Source organism: Balaenoptera ricei, chromosome 8, assembly GCF_028023285.1.
Source record: "Balaenoptera ricei isolate mBalRic1 chromosome 8, mBalRic1.hap2, whole genome shotgun sequence".
In the NCBI taxonomy this organism is placed as follows: Eukaryota; Metazoa; Chordata; class Mammalia; order Artiodactyla; family Balaenopteridae; genus Balaenoptera; species Balaenoptera ricei.
Genome location: NC_082646.1, coordinates 78,875,696 through 78,892,711, shown reverse-complemented (window position 1 = coordinate 78,892,711; position 17,016 = coordinate 78,875,696). Strand labels below are relative to the sequence as shown.

Below are 17,016 nucleotides of genomic sequence, written 5' to 3'. Positions count from 1 at the left end.
AGAAGATAAAATCTTGGCAAAGGAACTTAATAGTCACTTAAGTACAAAAATAATGCTCTAGTTAAAGAAGGATAATTTTTACATACCTTGCTGATTTCAAATCCAAAGACTTCCTCAAAATATGCTGGCTGACTAATAAGCAATAAATAAAAAGTCCAGCTTCTGCAGAAGTTCGCAACAATTATTGCATAGACTGGCATAGATGTAAAAAATTTCCTCCATGGAGTCCTGAATTTCTGAAATCCCAAAAAGAGAGCCATTCTGACCATTATAAATATTTTCTAACTTAAATGGGAATAATAGATACTTCGCATTTTCAGGATATGTATGTTGGGGCATGAGTAGGAGGTAGGCAGGAGGTAGTGAATCATTAATTGCAACAGTCCAGTCAACCTTAGCTGCATGAATAATTGTTGAAAGAAAAAAAAAAAGGATATCAGTCTCTCCTTCTGATTAAATTGATTTAGTTTTAGAAATATACAAGATTCTATATTTATAGAAAAGTAATTCCAAAAGCATAGATCCTAGTTTCCAAGATCTTTGTTTTGTTTTGGCAGTGATAGATCAGGTCTTAGCTAAAACTCACTGCCAAATCAGTGACCTTGTTGGTATCTGACATATTTTATTTAAAATGTTGAAAATTCAATGTATCAATAGTTAGGAGGAGAAAAATAAGAAGAATTAAGAGTGCAATATTCTAGACCCTATCAAAAGTCAATGATAACACTACCTAACTACAAATTATCTTGATAGCCAGTGCATATCAGTATAAACTCTGTGACACTGGAGTGTAAGATTCGGTAAAATTCACATGGTATACATCTGGGTTAAAGCATTTGGCCACCCAGCACACCATGGGTACATCACAACTAGTTATTTATGATATTCAAGACATTCAAAATTAACTTAAATATGATTGGCTTTGCTTATGAGACTCAAAAAATTACACCTAGTATACTTAAAGATCCTGTGTATGCCCAAATATAAAACCAGTATCTTCCCCCAAGACTAATATTTTTAGACCGTAAAATATCTCTCACAGTTCCAAACACTTTCTCAGTTCTTTATTTTGAACACTGAAATACTGTTTGATGAAGAAACAATAGCCTACTATAACTGTGTTTAATGCTAGCTTTGGATTATTAACCTGACCAAATTAGTAAAAGAGGTGACATACGTATTTTACACAGATTTAGTACTTATTCCTGGATGTAGAACCTCATAACTGCTAGTATTAATTGTGAATCTAATGAAACTTCTTACAGATCACTTTAAAGCAATATAGTAGGAAGATATATTGTGGTGATCACAAGGAACAAATCAAAACACAAAAACCTGTCCTAATAATAAACAGTGAGTATTGTGGCTTTAGATAAAAGTTCTAGTGACACCATCATAGATGGATTCAAAAAGTGCAGATTTAAAAGAATTTTTTCTGATGTGTTCTGGAAAAGTGGTGCCAGATGAATCTACTTATTTCAAAGATGGCCAAACGCAGGAATGTCTATTATAGCATTATAGTTGAATAAGTAATAACTTCAGAACATTATAAGAAGAAAATATTTTTTTCCTGCTGAGAAGGTGTTGTTTTTAATTCATACCAGGATCATCTCTATTAAGTACTTTTTCTTCAGGCTGCAAAACACTTCAACAAATATAAGAGAAAAGTGTCTAATCATATATCTTAAAAAATTGTTGGTGGCTGTAGGAGGGCTTATGGTATTCTGATAACATTCTATTTACTGAACTGGCTGTTTGCTTCACAGGTGTGTTTAGTTTATAAAAAATCAGCAAGCTATTTGCTTATGATTTGTGCACTTTTCTGTATGTATTTATATTTAATTACCTTGTAAAGAAAAAAATAGAGATTTAAAAGACATTAGAGTCAACTGCAATATGTGATCCTTAATTGGATCCAGACTCAAAACAAATGGCTACAAAAGACATGAATATTGACTAGGTATTAGGATTTGAATTGGGTATCAGAAACTTGAATATGATCTAGGTATTAGATAATGTTAGAGAATTATTTTCAGTTGTGTTAGGTATGATGATAGTACTTAGACTGTGAAGGAGAATATTCTTATTTTTCTACAGATGCATGTATTTTTGGGTAAAGTGTTATGACACCTCATTTACTTTAAAATCGTTCAGCAAAAAGAAAAGTAAAATAAATAAGGCAAGATGTTAAAAACTTGTTTCTATACAGTGGATATATGGATGGTCCTGTTACTTATTCTTCCAATTATTATTGAAATTGATCACCAAAAAAAGTTCAAAATAACTAAAGTACAAGTCCTATTCCCACTTGATTTCATTTTTAAATTTACTTCAGGAAAGTAAAAAACATCAGTAAGAAGTAAAATATTGTGTCTAGAAACACAGTAAGGTCTAGAAAATGGGAGTTTGAGCTTATCTATACTGTTTTATCGATCTATCAATTATTCTTTTTTGGGTCATTTCCAGAAATTGGTTTTCAATTAGACTAAATTTCTTATTGTTTTAAAAAATTTATGCCTGACCTGGACACACAACCTCTCGAGAACTGGTAAATAAAAGAAGTATATTTGATCACTGAAGATATGGGCCAATCAGACTATTTTTGACTAGAAATTGAAGCGAAGTACTGAACTCATCATAGATTAGTCTATGTTTAGATTCCTGTTCAGAGCAACTGGAGCTGGTGGGCACCAGAGCTTACTGCCAACATCCACACCACCCCGCATATCACCACTTGCTTCTTGAGTAGCTACCATTAGAAAGAAATGACCAGTCTCTTTACAGAAGGAAACAGGAAGGTCACATTTGAATGCCAGTCTATTTAGCTAATGGAACAATTATAATGTAAGATTTTTTTTAAGTACTGGCTTAACTTCTGAATGATATCCAATATGGCATTTTTCTTATTCATTAAAGGCCAAGATACCCTCAGCAACAATGGTTGACAGACCTTTTTTTTTTACCTAGGATGAGATGTCGAAGACAGGCCTTCCCTAATAAATGAAGCAGAGAATCAGAGCTGAGATAAAATACAGTTGAAATTGGAGAGAAGCCTTTAAAAGAAAGAGGAGAAGCATAATGCATGAGGGGCATTGGTTCCTCAGCCAATGTAACTTCCTCAGCCAGAGTAACTTCCAACTCTTAGCATAAAGAAATTGAGTTATTGATTAGGTACTGAATTACTGAACCTGTCTAAATACATTACTTTTGCTTAACAGTTTTCTTTTCTTTTCTTTTTTGTAGCATCAGATGGCTATTCATGAATTACTATTTATGATGTATTAATATGTGTGCTAAAATATTTACTTATTGATATACAACTGCATTTCTCTCTACATCAGCAAATCCTGCCCAAGAAACTAAATCATAATCAGAAAAAGGCTTCACAACATTATCTGTATAATACTTGATCTTCATATAGTAGTCCTAAAAAATTGGTAACATTTTATCAATAAAAGGATTATATTATATTAAGAATACTTTTCAGGTTAGCTACCTTTGGTTGGCATGCTAATGCTCACTAATGCTAGTGTTTACTAAATCACATAGAAATACACATGTATAAAACTTAGATTTAGAATATTCAATGAACAAAGCTAGCCCTTTTCATGACTGTGTTAGGTGATTTGACATTTCCTATCATCTAAATTTAACAAATATTGGTTGAATTTGTTTCAGTTATGAGCTATGTTGAACTGTTTTTAAAAACTTGCTGAGGTTTACAGTCATAGCTATAATTCAGTTGAAATTTGAAGATGCATAAGAAAAGATAAAGGAAAGAAAAGAAATCATAGACGGAGGAAGTAGCAATCATTTCTAAGTCAGGGAATATGCATGGAGTAAAGAAAACAATCATGATTGATACCAAATTAGTTTTGTTGAATAGGGACTCATAAAATAATCTTGTTGGTCGAAGGGAGGTGAGATGGAGAACAAGAATAGGAATATACACCATAATAAAGTTCTTACTTCCATTGCACCTAAAAGATTTGCACTCTCTCCAATGCTTTCTTCTATGTACCTACGTTCTTCATCTGTAATAGTAGGATGCTTTGCAGGACTCTCATAAGACACCAGAAGCCAAAACATGTACCAGATCATTCCAAAGCTTCCTGAAAGCAAAAGTTGAAAAGAAAAAGCCATCATAAATACTTCCATTTAACAGTCATTTACTGGAATAAAACTACAATAATCTTGTGATATTCCATAGAATATGAATTCAAGCTTATGTTTCTCCAAATGAATCTAGCCATCTCTGCTTGTCTTTTGCCACCAGACTTCAAGCATCCTGAAGATTGGTCCTGTAGTTTTATCTCTTTGTCACTGTTAAATAATGTGGATACACAGGAAATTCACAATAAACAATTATTGAATGGTGTAGTTTGGAACATGTTCATACATCCAACAAAGATTTACTGAGAAGTTACTCTTCCAGGTACTCTGCTGAGTGAGAGAAATTTGATAAACAAGACAAAAGTCCTGTCCTCAAAAAATTTCGCTAGGAGTGAATCCTTTTATTTTTGTCTGTCTTTAATATGTGCCAGTCTGCATTTCCAGGGAAAAGAAATGCTTGTTTCCCTCTCCTGTTAGCACTTCCAGATCTAGTAAACAGACTATTAAATAAAATCTAGAAGAATATTTTAGCCTGAATAACTATTATACATGAAAAATGGGCTTCTGTAATTAATGTGGTAACATTCAGCAGTTTATGTGACTGTATACCACAGCACATACTATTGCCTATTGATCATTGTTTGGGCAGATGAAAGTTATGAATTCCAAAATAATAAATGTACTACTTCAAGTTCTTTTTCATCCCTTTATATAGCACTCTCACCATTAAAATATGCCCTTATTGTGCAATATAAATCTGAAGCATTAATAATAGAAAAATTTCACATAATTTATTCTGGTTTCCCAGCAACTGGCCATTTCATTTCTGCCTCATACTGTTCAATTTTCCCCCTGGGTAACAATATAAATGCCCCGATCTCTATAATACTGTTTTGGGGTTTTTTTGTCTATTCAATCTCTAAGTGTTCCTGAGTACCATAAGTTCTGATGTGCTGTGCCCTTTTAATTACTGAACATGACAGCAAACCCTATTTGGAATCAGATAGTGTATGAAAATTTGGTATAGTATAGTGGTTATGGAGTATGGTTCTTCCCAGATGAGAATCCTGGCTGTGTCACTCATTAGCCACATCTTCTAATCAGTAACTAAATCCCTGAAAATCTCCGCTATGAAATTAGATAATTCCTTTTTTTATAAAATTGTTGCGAACAGAAGTTAAAGGAGGTAATACATAAAGCAACTAGCACAGAGGATGGCACAAAATAAGCACTCAATAAATGAGAACTCTTGTAACTTAGTAATAATTATCATTTCCACTAACTGAATATATCTAAAATGCCAGACACTCAGCTAATTGCTATATATGCATTATATTTTTTTAATGTAAGCTGCCATATGGGTCTTATCTCATTAATTTTTAAAATAGGAATATTGAATGTGTGGCTCAAAGACCAAATTTTTGTTACACACAGCAAGTAAACAAGTACTATTATATGACATTTTCAGATTAATATTTAAACTTTGTAGCATTCAATGATAAATATTGAGACATAACTTGAAATACTGAGGTTGGTTTCATGAGTCCTTTGTGGAAATAAATATTCTTACTTTAAAGTCACATCACATCTTCAATTAAGTAATGGACTAAGGCACAAATCAGAGAATTTAATGGATGGCAATACCAACTTGTAATATATACCCTATAAGTAAGTGCCTTAAACCTCTTTGAATTATGGGCTTTTTAAAAAAATCAAACAAAAGGTATGGATTAAAATCTGATAAAAAGATTTCCCTAGAACACAAAAATATGTACAAGTACATGTATGGCTTACCATTTAGGGCATTCATGAATCCAAAACCCAACCAAGGCTTTTTTTTTTTTTTTAACATCTTTATTGGAGTATAATTGCTTTACAATGTTGTATTAGTTTCTGCTGTATAACAAAGTAAATCAGCTATATGTGTACATATATCCCCATACCCCCTCCCTCTTGAGTCCCTCCCTATCCCACCCCTCTAGGTGATCACAAAGCACCGAGCTGACGTCCCTGTGCTATGCGGTTGCTTCCCGAAGTGAGAGAGTAGCACTGACACATATACACTACCAAATGTAAAATAGATAGCTAGTGGGAACCAACCATGGCTTTTGAACCAGGATAAGAGACCCTACTATAAAGTACATTTAATAACGTTCTGCAAATATAAGAACTTGCTTTGATGAGAACATTTCAAAATTAGAATGGATCATAGCAAATTTGGAAGCAGCCAGGTCCTGTTCTGCTCGCCATGACTTCATTAATCTTTCAGATTCTCCTGCCCATGTTCAAAAATGGTATTAATCAGTGACAGCATCAGTTGGAATCCAGATCTTATATTTCTTCTTTCCTTTTTATTAAAAAAGCATCTCTTAGAGAGAGACTACAGGGATACTTTCAAGTAGTAAGCTTCCAGATTCTGGTTAGAAAGTGAACAGAAAGGGAGTTTGGACTTTGGGTTTTGTGTCATTTTTTTTCCACTTAATCTTCTTTAATTCTGGGGAAATGTGGACTAAAATGTGCTGCTGCTGCAGCTGACTGCTAATATTTCATCACAAAATTGAATTTTTGCATTAGCACTAATATCATCTTTCAGCTTTCTACCCCTATTGAGTCTTGAGGAAGCAGGATTAGGGAAATGACCAAGAAAGCAGTAGCCAAAAAAGAGAAGTGGGTGCTGCCCAGCTTCTTCCTCTTAATCAGCTTTGAATCAAGAGCTAATTTAATTATTTCATAATCAAGGACAACACATACCATATATTACAAAGTTTCCATCAGCAATGTGGTTGCTTTTAAAAACAACAAATAACAGTGTAGAGAAAATCACAGAGATAAAACATTTTTCCTTGATCTTCTCAGAATAAAAGGAAAGGAATCTTAATGAAAAAATAATAATTAGCAAACACAGTATAGTCACTGATCTATCTTACTGTTTTAGTTTATGCACATTTCTTTTAACTCTATTGTATAGAAATGCAACATACCATAGACATAGAATACTGAAGACCAGCCAGTATACTGTACAAGAATGCCAGCTAAAGGCATTGCAATCACAGCTCCAGCATAGGAACCTAAAGTAGAAGAGAAAAATGGGAGGAAGGTAAGTGAAATCAATAAAATTCTTGACTTCTTTTCATGTTCCTTGGTTGGATCACACAAACACACCCTTGCACACTTGGGTGCGTGTGCACTCACACCCACGCACATCCCAACACATACATATGTCTATGTACTTAGCCTTAGGAGTACAAGACTACACAAGCGAATAGTACATACATACCCAAGTCAGATATATAAAAACAATACTATAATAAAAAAAAAACATTTAAAAGGCTATAATAAAAATTATTCATAAATATATTTGAAAACCAGATGAAATGAACAAACTACTCTAAAATACAAAATGTAAGAAGGAATAGAGGATTTGAGGAGACCAATAATAATTACAGAAATTGAAATGGTGGGTCAAAAACCTTTCCTCACGTATACATACAGACACACCACAAATGGTTTAACAGGTGAGTTTTACCAACTTCCAACTCTTATCAAAGTTGTTCCTAAGCTTTTACCTGCCATAACTATATCTGCACATAATACTCACCACAAAAGGAGGTGGTTGCCAGTCTACTCCTCTCTAGAGGAGGGGCCCATTTGCTCCATATCCCATGACATGCTGGGTAGGTGACGCCCTATGATGGGAGAAGATATCCATCACCATTTAGGATGCAGGATCGTTGGAAAATAAGTACATTCACTTCTCTGATGCAATGCTGTTTCCTTAGAATGGGCGCAAGGTCTTAGGGAAAGCTGCCACTCATGGACCTTTCTTTGCTCATTTCATGAAATTCCATTTTAAAAACTTTCAGCCCAGACCAGGTAAGACACGGCCTCTTTTTCAGTCACCTGTTCAAATTCATCCCGCCCTTCAAGACTTCCTACTACCTCAAGTTTCTTCTGATTAAGGCCAAAGAAAAGATCCTCTATTACTCAGTTCATCTGCAATTCTGAACAGTTTGAGTAATTTGAGAGACATTTTTGTGAGGCGTTAAACTCAGTTATCCCAAAAAAAAAAAAAAAAAAAAAAAAAAAAAAAAAACTCAGTTATCCCTAAGTATAAGGAATCCCTACAGAGGAAGGTGACGCTTAGCTCCTTGAAGGTCATACTTCCTGAAATTAGTGTCTAGAACTTAAAACCTTTAAAATATTCTTTTTCTGTTATCTTGATCCTATCATTTCTTCTTTCTTTATGGAGAGACAGGAAATTGTTTTCAGTGCCTTAACACTTTATCTGGCTTGTCTACTCCCACCATACTTCATGGAAAGAGAAGGGGCAACAGGTATGCCATTCTCAAGTTTTTAAATGATGTTCTTTCAAAGGCTACAGGCTGATGGAGCAAAAGTCAATCATTAGAGTTAGATGCCAAAAGTATACATTCAATGAAATGTTTTAGCGAAAACTCAGATCGTGATTTAAAGCCAACAGGGACTTGTTATAAAACTCTCCAAAGGTATTAATTCAAGGTTATCACCAGCAGAGGATGGACTCAAAATTTTTATCACAGCACATTAACAAAAGTGCCTGTTTTGTTTTTTTTTTTAAGTCAAACAGTCACTAGACATTTCTTTAACACCACTAAATTCTAGAGAAGTGGGGGTAAGCAGTCACAGTTGTAGTCTGTCATCATTTAAAGACATCTGATTTCTAATTTTCCAATTTTTTTTAGCACTCTGTAGACAAAACCTAATAAAATATATTTATTTGTAGATCAAAACAAAGATAATCTTCTGATTCTTACTAGCATGCCAACCTTAAAGTGATGTCATCCTGTAGTTGCATACCTCAACAAGTCCCTGCAGTATCCTAACAAAGATGACACACCCATAATGCACTCTGGCTGCTGATGGGATTAGCATGTTCAGGGTAGAGGTAAGAAGTATGGCAGCTCCAAAAACCCTGAAAAATAAAAGGAGTTAATAGATCTATGTTTCTCAGATCAAGTTAATTGCAAGCAATTTTAAGGTAGACTGTTTTTTTCTAAAAGAATAAGAATGTTCTGAACTTGATTGGCTAGCCATTGCAAATAGATACTTGGACTACCTTGAATTGCTACATCATTTGAAGCACAAGAAATAAAAGAAGGACCCAATAAATCTGGTTATACTTAATTTTATTCACTTTCTTCACAGATCTAATTACAAACTGCAAATAGATAATTAATCATTGTATATGTTTTTGGTCTATATATCAGTCTACAATGTAAGGTGCTTAAGGGCAAGAGCTTGTTTTTCAGATACACTTTTGTATCTCTAATGCATAGCACAGTGCCTGATACATAGTAGATACTCACTGAAGAGTTGTTGAAGAAATAATAAATGCCTAAATGGAATTGTACCTCATGTGATACCATGAAGCATGGTAAATATGATTCCATTCATAAAATTTTATGAAACAAATCTCATGATCAGCTCCCTCAGGACACGTTTATAATAGAAATCATGATCACTTAATATACCTATCTCAGGTTTGTATGTCTTTTTGTGTAGATGGGTAGGTGGTGGGATTCTGTCTGAGGCACACCTGTCCTTGCATACATAAAAACAACAGTTCAAAATTACTAACACTTTTATCCATCTGCAAGTAAAAATTCCATTCAATCATCAGCCGAAAAATCTTCCATAATGCTAATACTAAGCAAGAAAAACATCTCCTTAACTGGGTAAATTTAGAAATATTTTCTGGCAAAGAAATTTGGGGACACATTATATCTAATGAGCTAAGCTGTGTGTTCTGTGCAAGTTTTTTCAAGTCAAACTTTGAGCCTTGGATTCAGTCAAGATTGGTTGCTCACAGAAGCTCTCATTTTTCCAAGGGCTCATTTAAATGTAACTGTTAAAGACGTGAGTTTCTGAAAGGGGCCTTGATCATTATTAATCTGCTCCTGAAATTTGAGAAATGGCTTTATGAAGGGCTGAAATGGATCAGCTCTTTTTCTATGAATCATAGACTGAACCAAAAACATTTATTTACTTGATGTAGCCTAATATCCACCTGTCCTCAATGGCTTCTCTTCAGAAGTAACTAGTCACTCAGGAGGTAAATATTCTGTTCCATTCTTCCTCTGTGCTGTTGCTGAATAGGTATCTTTGAGTTTGAGTCAAAGAATAACTTATTTCCTAAACGTTTAGCACAAAATAGAAACTTTCTATTCCTAGAAATGATTATTCCCATTAAAATGCCACACATGCAGTGATATTAAACTTCTGCCAAATATAGATTTATTTTTCAGAAAATAAATGCAAAAATCCCATAACCTGTCTTTATAAAATAAAAATCCAAAATTGTTATTTAAGTTGATTTAAAATGTATTTTCATGCTTGATTACTTTCAAGTTGAAGGAATTTTCACCTCTTTTAAGACTGAAATCCACATGTTCTTGTGTGCAAATCCCAGAACACTTTGGAGGTTTCCTTTAGGGCTGAGAGGAACTAGATAGAAGGAAATATATGTTGCAAGTTTCCTGGACCTAGTGGTAAATGGTACCTGATCCCAAAGCCCAATGAGGAAAACATATTTTTCCCCTATTCTGGGAGTTTGAATGTTGAACATGTGCAACAGAGAGGATGAAGGCAGAAAGTGCAAATGACACAGGAGTTTTGGGCATATGGGTAGGCTGTCTTGATACTGAAAAACTAGTGTTGAGAGCATCTTTCTGTAGATCCATCCCACTTTGCTTATTATGCTTGATAATAATGAGACTGGGGCTGCTTAAGACATCAAGGATAAAGAGAACCAGAGCTACATGGTGCTAAAGGATTTTCAAAAGTGTCTATATGAGTTATGCATCCACCCCATTCAGCCCTTTGGAAGAATTCCTTCAAACTGTCATCTATGAACCAGCTGCATTAGAATTCCCTGGAATGCTATTAAAAATGCAGATTTCTCACTCCAGACTTTCCAAACCAGAATGTGCTAGGAGTGAAGCCTGGAAATCTGTTCCAATAAGTAGTCCAGGTGATAATTTTGCATGCTAAGTTTTACAAAAAAATAAAAACAACAACAAAAAACCACTGTACTTTTTAAAATCCAGGTTTATCTAACATGTGTCTTCTTTTCTAATACTGTACTTATTTTGAAAGAATGATGCATGATGTTTATTTTCTATGAATATAGCTTTTAATCATCAGCTTCTTTCTCCCTATTTGAAAGAGTTTAAAATACTGCTATCTCTAGATAAACTAGAGAGAGATGAATTTTATCCATTCTTTAGCTCAAGGTTTCTCAACCTCCACACTATTGATATTTTAGGATGGTTAATTCTTTGTCGTGGGATGTAGTCCTGTGCATTGTATCATATCAACAGCACCCCTGACCTTTATGCACTATATGCCAGTAGCACATGCCTCCAAGTTATGACAACCAAAAATGTCTCCAGCAATTGCAAAATATCCCTTGGGGGACAAACTCACCTGCTAGTAGAGCTGAATCAATTATGAACTATTTGTTACTCAACTCACACTATAGTCAGAGCTAAATTTAATAAGCGCTTATTTAACTTGCTAGACACGATGCTAACACTTCACATGCCATAAAACCCACAACCATCTAACAACCTAATGACATGGGCATTATTAATACACCCATCTTATAGATGAAGAAACTAAACCTGAGACAAGTGAAATCACTTGCCCAAGTTGTTAACCAGCTCTAGGTAGAGGAGACTTGCTTCAAATCTAGTCTGTCTGATTTCAAAGTCAGTGGGTTTTGCCACTGGGATTTATACCTAATTATGCACATAATATGTAGTTAGTAATGTGTTTCAGTATTCTAACCATAAATTTAAATAATCATCTTCACAAAGCTACTTGAAATCACACTACTATTCCTGAGATAAAATGTCAATAGATCACTTTAGATGTTTATTTTCCACTCTTACCCTGAATATAGTGTTTGCAATTATATAATCTGTGACATTTCTAAATGCTTCCTACTTTTAACTTTCTTAATCTGTTTAACCATCCATTTTTATTATTAGTGGCCATTGCATCATAAAAATGGATTGACTTTTTTTCTAACTATTTAAGAATACAATCCATCGAACTTTTCAGAACCTAGTGTTCTTTTCTAATTTCATGAAAATGATATCCAAATCAACAGCCAAGTAATTAAAATTATGGTTATCAAAATTCTCAGCCAATATGGGAAGACTTTACAATTTTTCTTGATGTACTACATACAGCCAAAACTGAAGCAGACACTTCATTCAACACTCATTTATGCATTCACACTCCAAACCTCTGTGAGACTATATTTAAGGTACTGTATTGAGGAGAAGGGAGCTACAATTTACAGAGCACTTACTATACTTTCTCCACCTACATTAATTCACTTAATCCTCACAACAACTCTCTGAGTTACACTTTCTTTTCATTTTATAAATCAGAGAGTAGAGACGGACTGTGCAAGACAAAAGCAAGCAATAGAGCTGATATTTGAATCCAGAACTGTCAGATACGGAAATCTGTAAATCTGCGCTCTTTCATCTACATGATGCAACTAGGCAGCTAGAAAAAGGCAAGGATATCCTTGGTGTAGTAGAAGAGAAAAGGAAAGACAAGTAGCCAAGCGACAACATATGCCAAAGGTCAAAACAAGAGTACAAATGGAAAGCAAAGGAGAGAAAAGTCCATTACAGCTGGGGTGACCAGGAAACAAGTCCATCAGGAGGAAACTTTAAAGTTGGGCTTTGGAAGATTAATCTAAAAAAGAATGAAGAAATTCCAAAGAGGAAATGGATCAGCAAAGTTTTGAAACATAGAAGAGATTACATTACATACCAAAAACTAGGGCAGTATTGAAAATGGCTGGACACAGTAGTACACGTGAGTAGAAGTAAGAACATCAGGAGTGAGATGATGAACAGGAAAGTTGTGAAGAGGGTTTGAGGAAATGTAGATAGGATAAGGAAGGCAAGAGAAGAGAACATAAGTCCATGACATCTTGGAGATGATGGAGTTTAGGGTGATCATAGAGGGAAATCAATTATGCCCCTAAAGTCAAGTAAATATGAAGCTTACTGAAATTGAGAAGAGAGGAAACTATGAAGTCAGGGAGACAGAAGGTGACCAGCATGCATGTAAGTTCAAGTAAGATGGAGGCTTGCAGGGGAGTAAAGGGGCCAAGGTCAGTAAAGTTGGTAGAGAAAAAAAAGATGACATAAATATTGTACAGAAATTTTTGTAAAACTTTAGCTTTATTGCTTAATAACTATGTGATTGGAAAGTTACTTAATCTCTCTAGGCTTCTGATTCCTTGTCTATAAAAAGGGCAATGCTGTGTAATGGTCTAGAGCATGGTTACTAGGCCAGACATCTGGGATTCAAAGTCCATTTCTGTTACTTATTAGTTGAGTGATCTTGAACAGTTTATTTTACTATCTATGCTTCATTCCTCATCTACAAAACATGGATATTTACAGAACCTATGAGTTATTACAAATTAAGCACCCAGAAGAATGTCTGGCATATCCTAAGCATTTAAGATTCAATGTTCAATGATTATAGTAATCTATTATATTTCATAGGATTGCTGTGAGGCTAAATGAAATAGTATACCTAAAAGGCTTAGTCTGGTGCCTGGCACATAAAAATACACCCATAAATGTGAGTCAGTCAAGTAGAAATAATCATAGCCAATGGTGTTATGCTAGTGTGTGCCAGACACTATTCTAGATTCTCATTTTAAACTAACAACTATATTAGAGGGCCACCACTACTATTCTTATTTCACAGATAAAATAACCAAGTCCCAGTGAGTTAAATAAGTTGCTAAGGTCACATAGACATTAAGTGGGGAACTATGATTTATAATGACTCAGTCTGGTTGTAGATCCTAGTTATTTAACCACTAAGCTCTATTGTACTTTAATAGGGGCAGAACTAATACTAGCACTAATATTGCCAGCAGCAACAGATAAAATAACAAAAACTCTGAAAGACCAAAACATTATTGAAAGGTGGATTGTCAAAGCAGTGGGGAGTGAGAGCAGAATTCTACTCTGTCCTTCCTATGGTTTGTTTGTTTATTTATTTAGTACAGTTGACTTACAACATTATATTAGTTTCAGGTGTACAACATAGTGATTCAATATTTTTATAGATTAAACTCCATACAAAGTTATTATAAAGTAATGCCTATAGTCTCTGTGCTGTACTTACATCCTTGTAACTTATTTAATTTATACCTAGTAGTTGGCTTTGAAGTAAGTAGTTAAATGGAGAGGCTCATTTCAGGAGGGTTGTCTTTTTATGAACAAAATCTAAGCTTCACAAAAGAAGTGGAAGAAATAGTAAAACTGAGTATGGAAAAGAAGTTCTAGGATATAACATAGTTCAGCACTACGATTTCCAGAGTTCCTCAGGTATGATCATCACCTTAGGAAGCTTGTTCAAACACGGAGTGCTGGGTGCCAGCGCTTGTGATTCCCTAGGTTTGCACGGTGCCTGAGAATCTGCATTTCTAACAAGTTCCCTGGTGATGCTGATGTCGCTTTTCGTGATATTAGAATCATTGATTTAGCAGTACTATGCTAGATATTCCCCCAGCTGTCACAAAAGAGACAGATCTGGGGCAAGGGGCAGGCCCAGAGAGAACAGAGCTTGTCATAGCTGAAGTAAGAGCCTTACCTTTTATTATAGAGGGGAGCAGCATGGGTGGAATGGAAACACCTGCTGAAAAGGACAATGTCCTTTATAAAATACAAATCATAATTAGATCATTTGATCAAGACCCAAAGTGAAGTTCTTTGACGTGGTTTTGATTGTCTTCATTAACCAAATTGACCGAGCAGCTGCCATATTTTTCTTGGGGACATATAAACAGCATGACATAACATTAGTTAAGAATACACGTTCTATGGTTACACTGTATGAATTCAATTTCCAACTCTAATTTCTTACTACGTCTGACCTTGTGCAAGTTGTTAATACTTGAATTCTCTAAGCCTTACCTTCTCCATTTGTAAAATGGAGATAATATGTCTTCATAATTCAAGGAATTATCATGAAGATTAAATGAATCAATTATGAAAGGAGACAGTATCTGGTTAACAGTAAGTAGTTTATAATATCAGCTATCATGATATAGAAATTCCCTAACATTCAACAGAGTTTTCAGAGAAGTGTCATTCTCTGTCTTTTTCTTCCAGAATGCTTTTGCCCTAATTAATAATGCTATTTCTGTGACCATGGATTCAAAGTCGTTCTGTATTATCCTGAAATTCTAGAAGCTTAAAGTGCATGAATTCTAGCTCCCATTCTGAGGGCATATAGAATTGATTAAAATGCGTCAGCCTCTCAATCTGTGCCTCAATAGTCTATCTAAAATACCTGACAGGAAACAAACAAGCAAAAATTGACAGCCTTCTTCAGATCAATTTTACTTGTCTTGGAATCCCCACAGACTTGCCCCCAGTACCTACCCACCATACACACACGCATGCCTTTCTTTTCCAGCTAATTGCCTCTCTCAGATATTCCTAAAGCACTGTAGATCATTTTTATAAGACTTAACCCAAGACATCATGCGTTCCTCCATTCCCCACGTTATTTGTGTCTCTTGGCAGACACAGTCTAGGTCTTTCATTTCTTCAAACTCCTTGATGGTAGCAGAATACTTTGCATGTGGCATGCTCTTAAGAAATGATCACCAGTTTCTTTTTTATAAAGATTTTAAATCAAGGGAAATGAAATCTTCTCTTCCTGAGATATACGTAGGTGATAACAGGTCTTTTTTTCTTTGAGCTTTCTTTATCCCAATAGCCTTAAAATCAATTGACCATTTATTTGTTCTTGAGTTTTTAATGGGGACAAACTGCTGTTCTGGGTATCCTAATAATTCTAGGAAGCTGAGTTACACTCATAGAATAACTGTAGGATGGTAGCTATGGACTATAGAATTTAGAGTACTCTTGTGGATAAATCCTCACTTGAAATAGTTGCTGAGTTCAAGTACATGACCCAGTCTGGCCTCACCCTTAAGTCTTCCAGACAACACTGTGGAATCTCCTGAAACCAACTGCCATTTCACTTTCTGTTCAGCACAACATCCTCATTAGCTTTTGAAACCACTGTCTTTGAAGCTCTGCTTTCAAAATTAAACTAGGTGGTAATGCTTCAGAGGTGATATATTGTCCTCTTAAAGAATCTCTCCATTTATCAATATTTAACATAATTGTGTATGTTGTATTATGCTTGATAGTCATAATTCTTGTTTGGCTTGATGTTACAAAAACAAACAAATATAAGCATTGCATACATTTTTGATATCTCAACAGAAGGAAATAGATTACATACTAAGAAACATTTAATATTCATGTGAGTTTTATTTTCCCTAGCACCAGTCTCTGACACGCAATTGCATTTCACGGCAATACTGCCCTGAAAATACTACCCAGCATTACCTGTTTTTCAAGTTTATCAAAAGACTTGTCTAAAAATCAAAACGATGCAAATAAATAAATATTTTAAATTATTCCACAGCTGTGCTGCTCTTTCCTATGGACCTAGCCCAGCACTAAGTAATGTAGTAATTTTTTAAAAGAGACTATAAAATAGATTTTTTTAAAGAACATACACACAAATCTATTCAATAGGAAAAATATATTTAGTAAAGAAGCACATCCTTTGAAATCAGACATACTGGGGTTCATATGCCAGATCTTCCTCTTACCAGGTAGTGATCTTTGGGAAAATAACTCTGCTATTCTGTGTTCAGTTCTCTCATCAGTAAAACAAGTATAATAATGTCTGCCTTATAGAGTTGCTATAAGGAAGAATGATGATATGTATAAAAAGTTTAGTGATACATATATTTATTATTCTGTTTAATTCTAATTGCATCTGCCTCCT

At 34.6% G+C, this 17,016-nt stretch overlaps 1 protein-coding gene across 1 annotated transcript in view; it reads right to left on the bottom strand.

Moving 5' to 3' along the window:
* SLC17A6 (solute carrier family 17 member 6) overlaps window positions 1-17,016 on the bottom strand; it is a 35,602-nt gene that overhangs the window by 5,384 nt on the left and 13,202 nt on the right. Inside the window, exons 4-8 of the mRNA XM_059929602.1 lie at window positions 8,950-9,064; window positions 7,712-7,799; window positions 7,095-7,181; window positions 3,970-4,112; window positions 87-236 (exon numbers count right to left, since the gene is read on the bottom strand). Of these exons, the coding sequence (XP_059785585.1) occupies window positions 87-236; window positions 3,970-4,112; window positions 7,095-7,181; window positions 7,712-7,799; window positions 8,950-9,064 (583 nt within the window). The remainder of the gene's footprint in view (window positions 1-86; window positions 237-3,969; window positions 4,113-7,094; window positions 7,182-7,711; window positions 7,800-8,949; window positions 9,065-17,016) is intronic.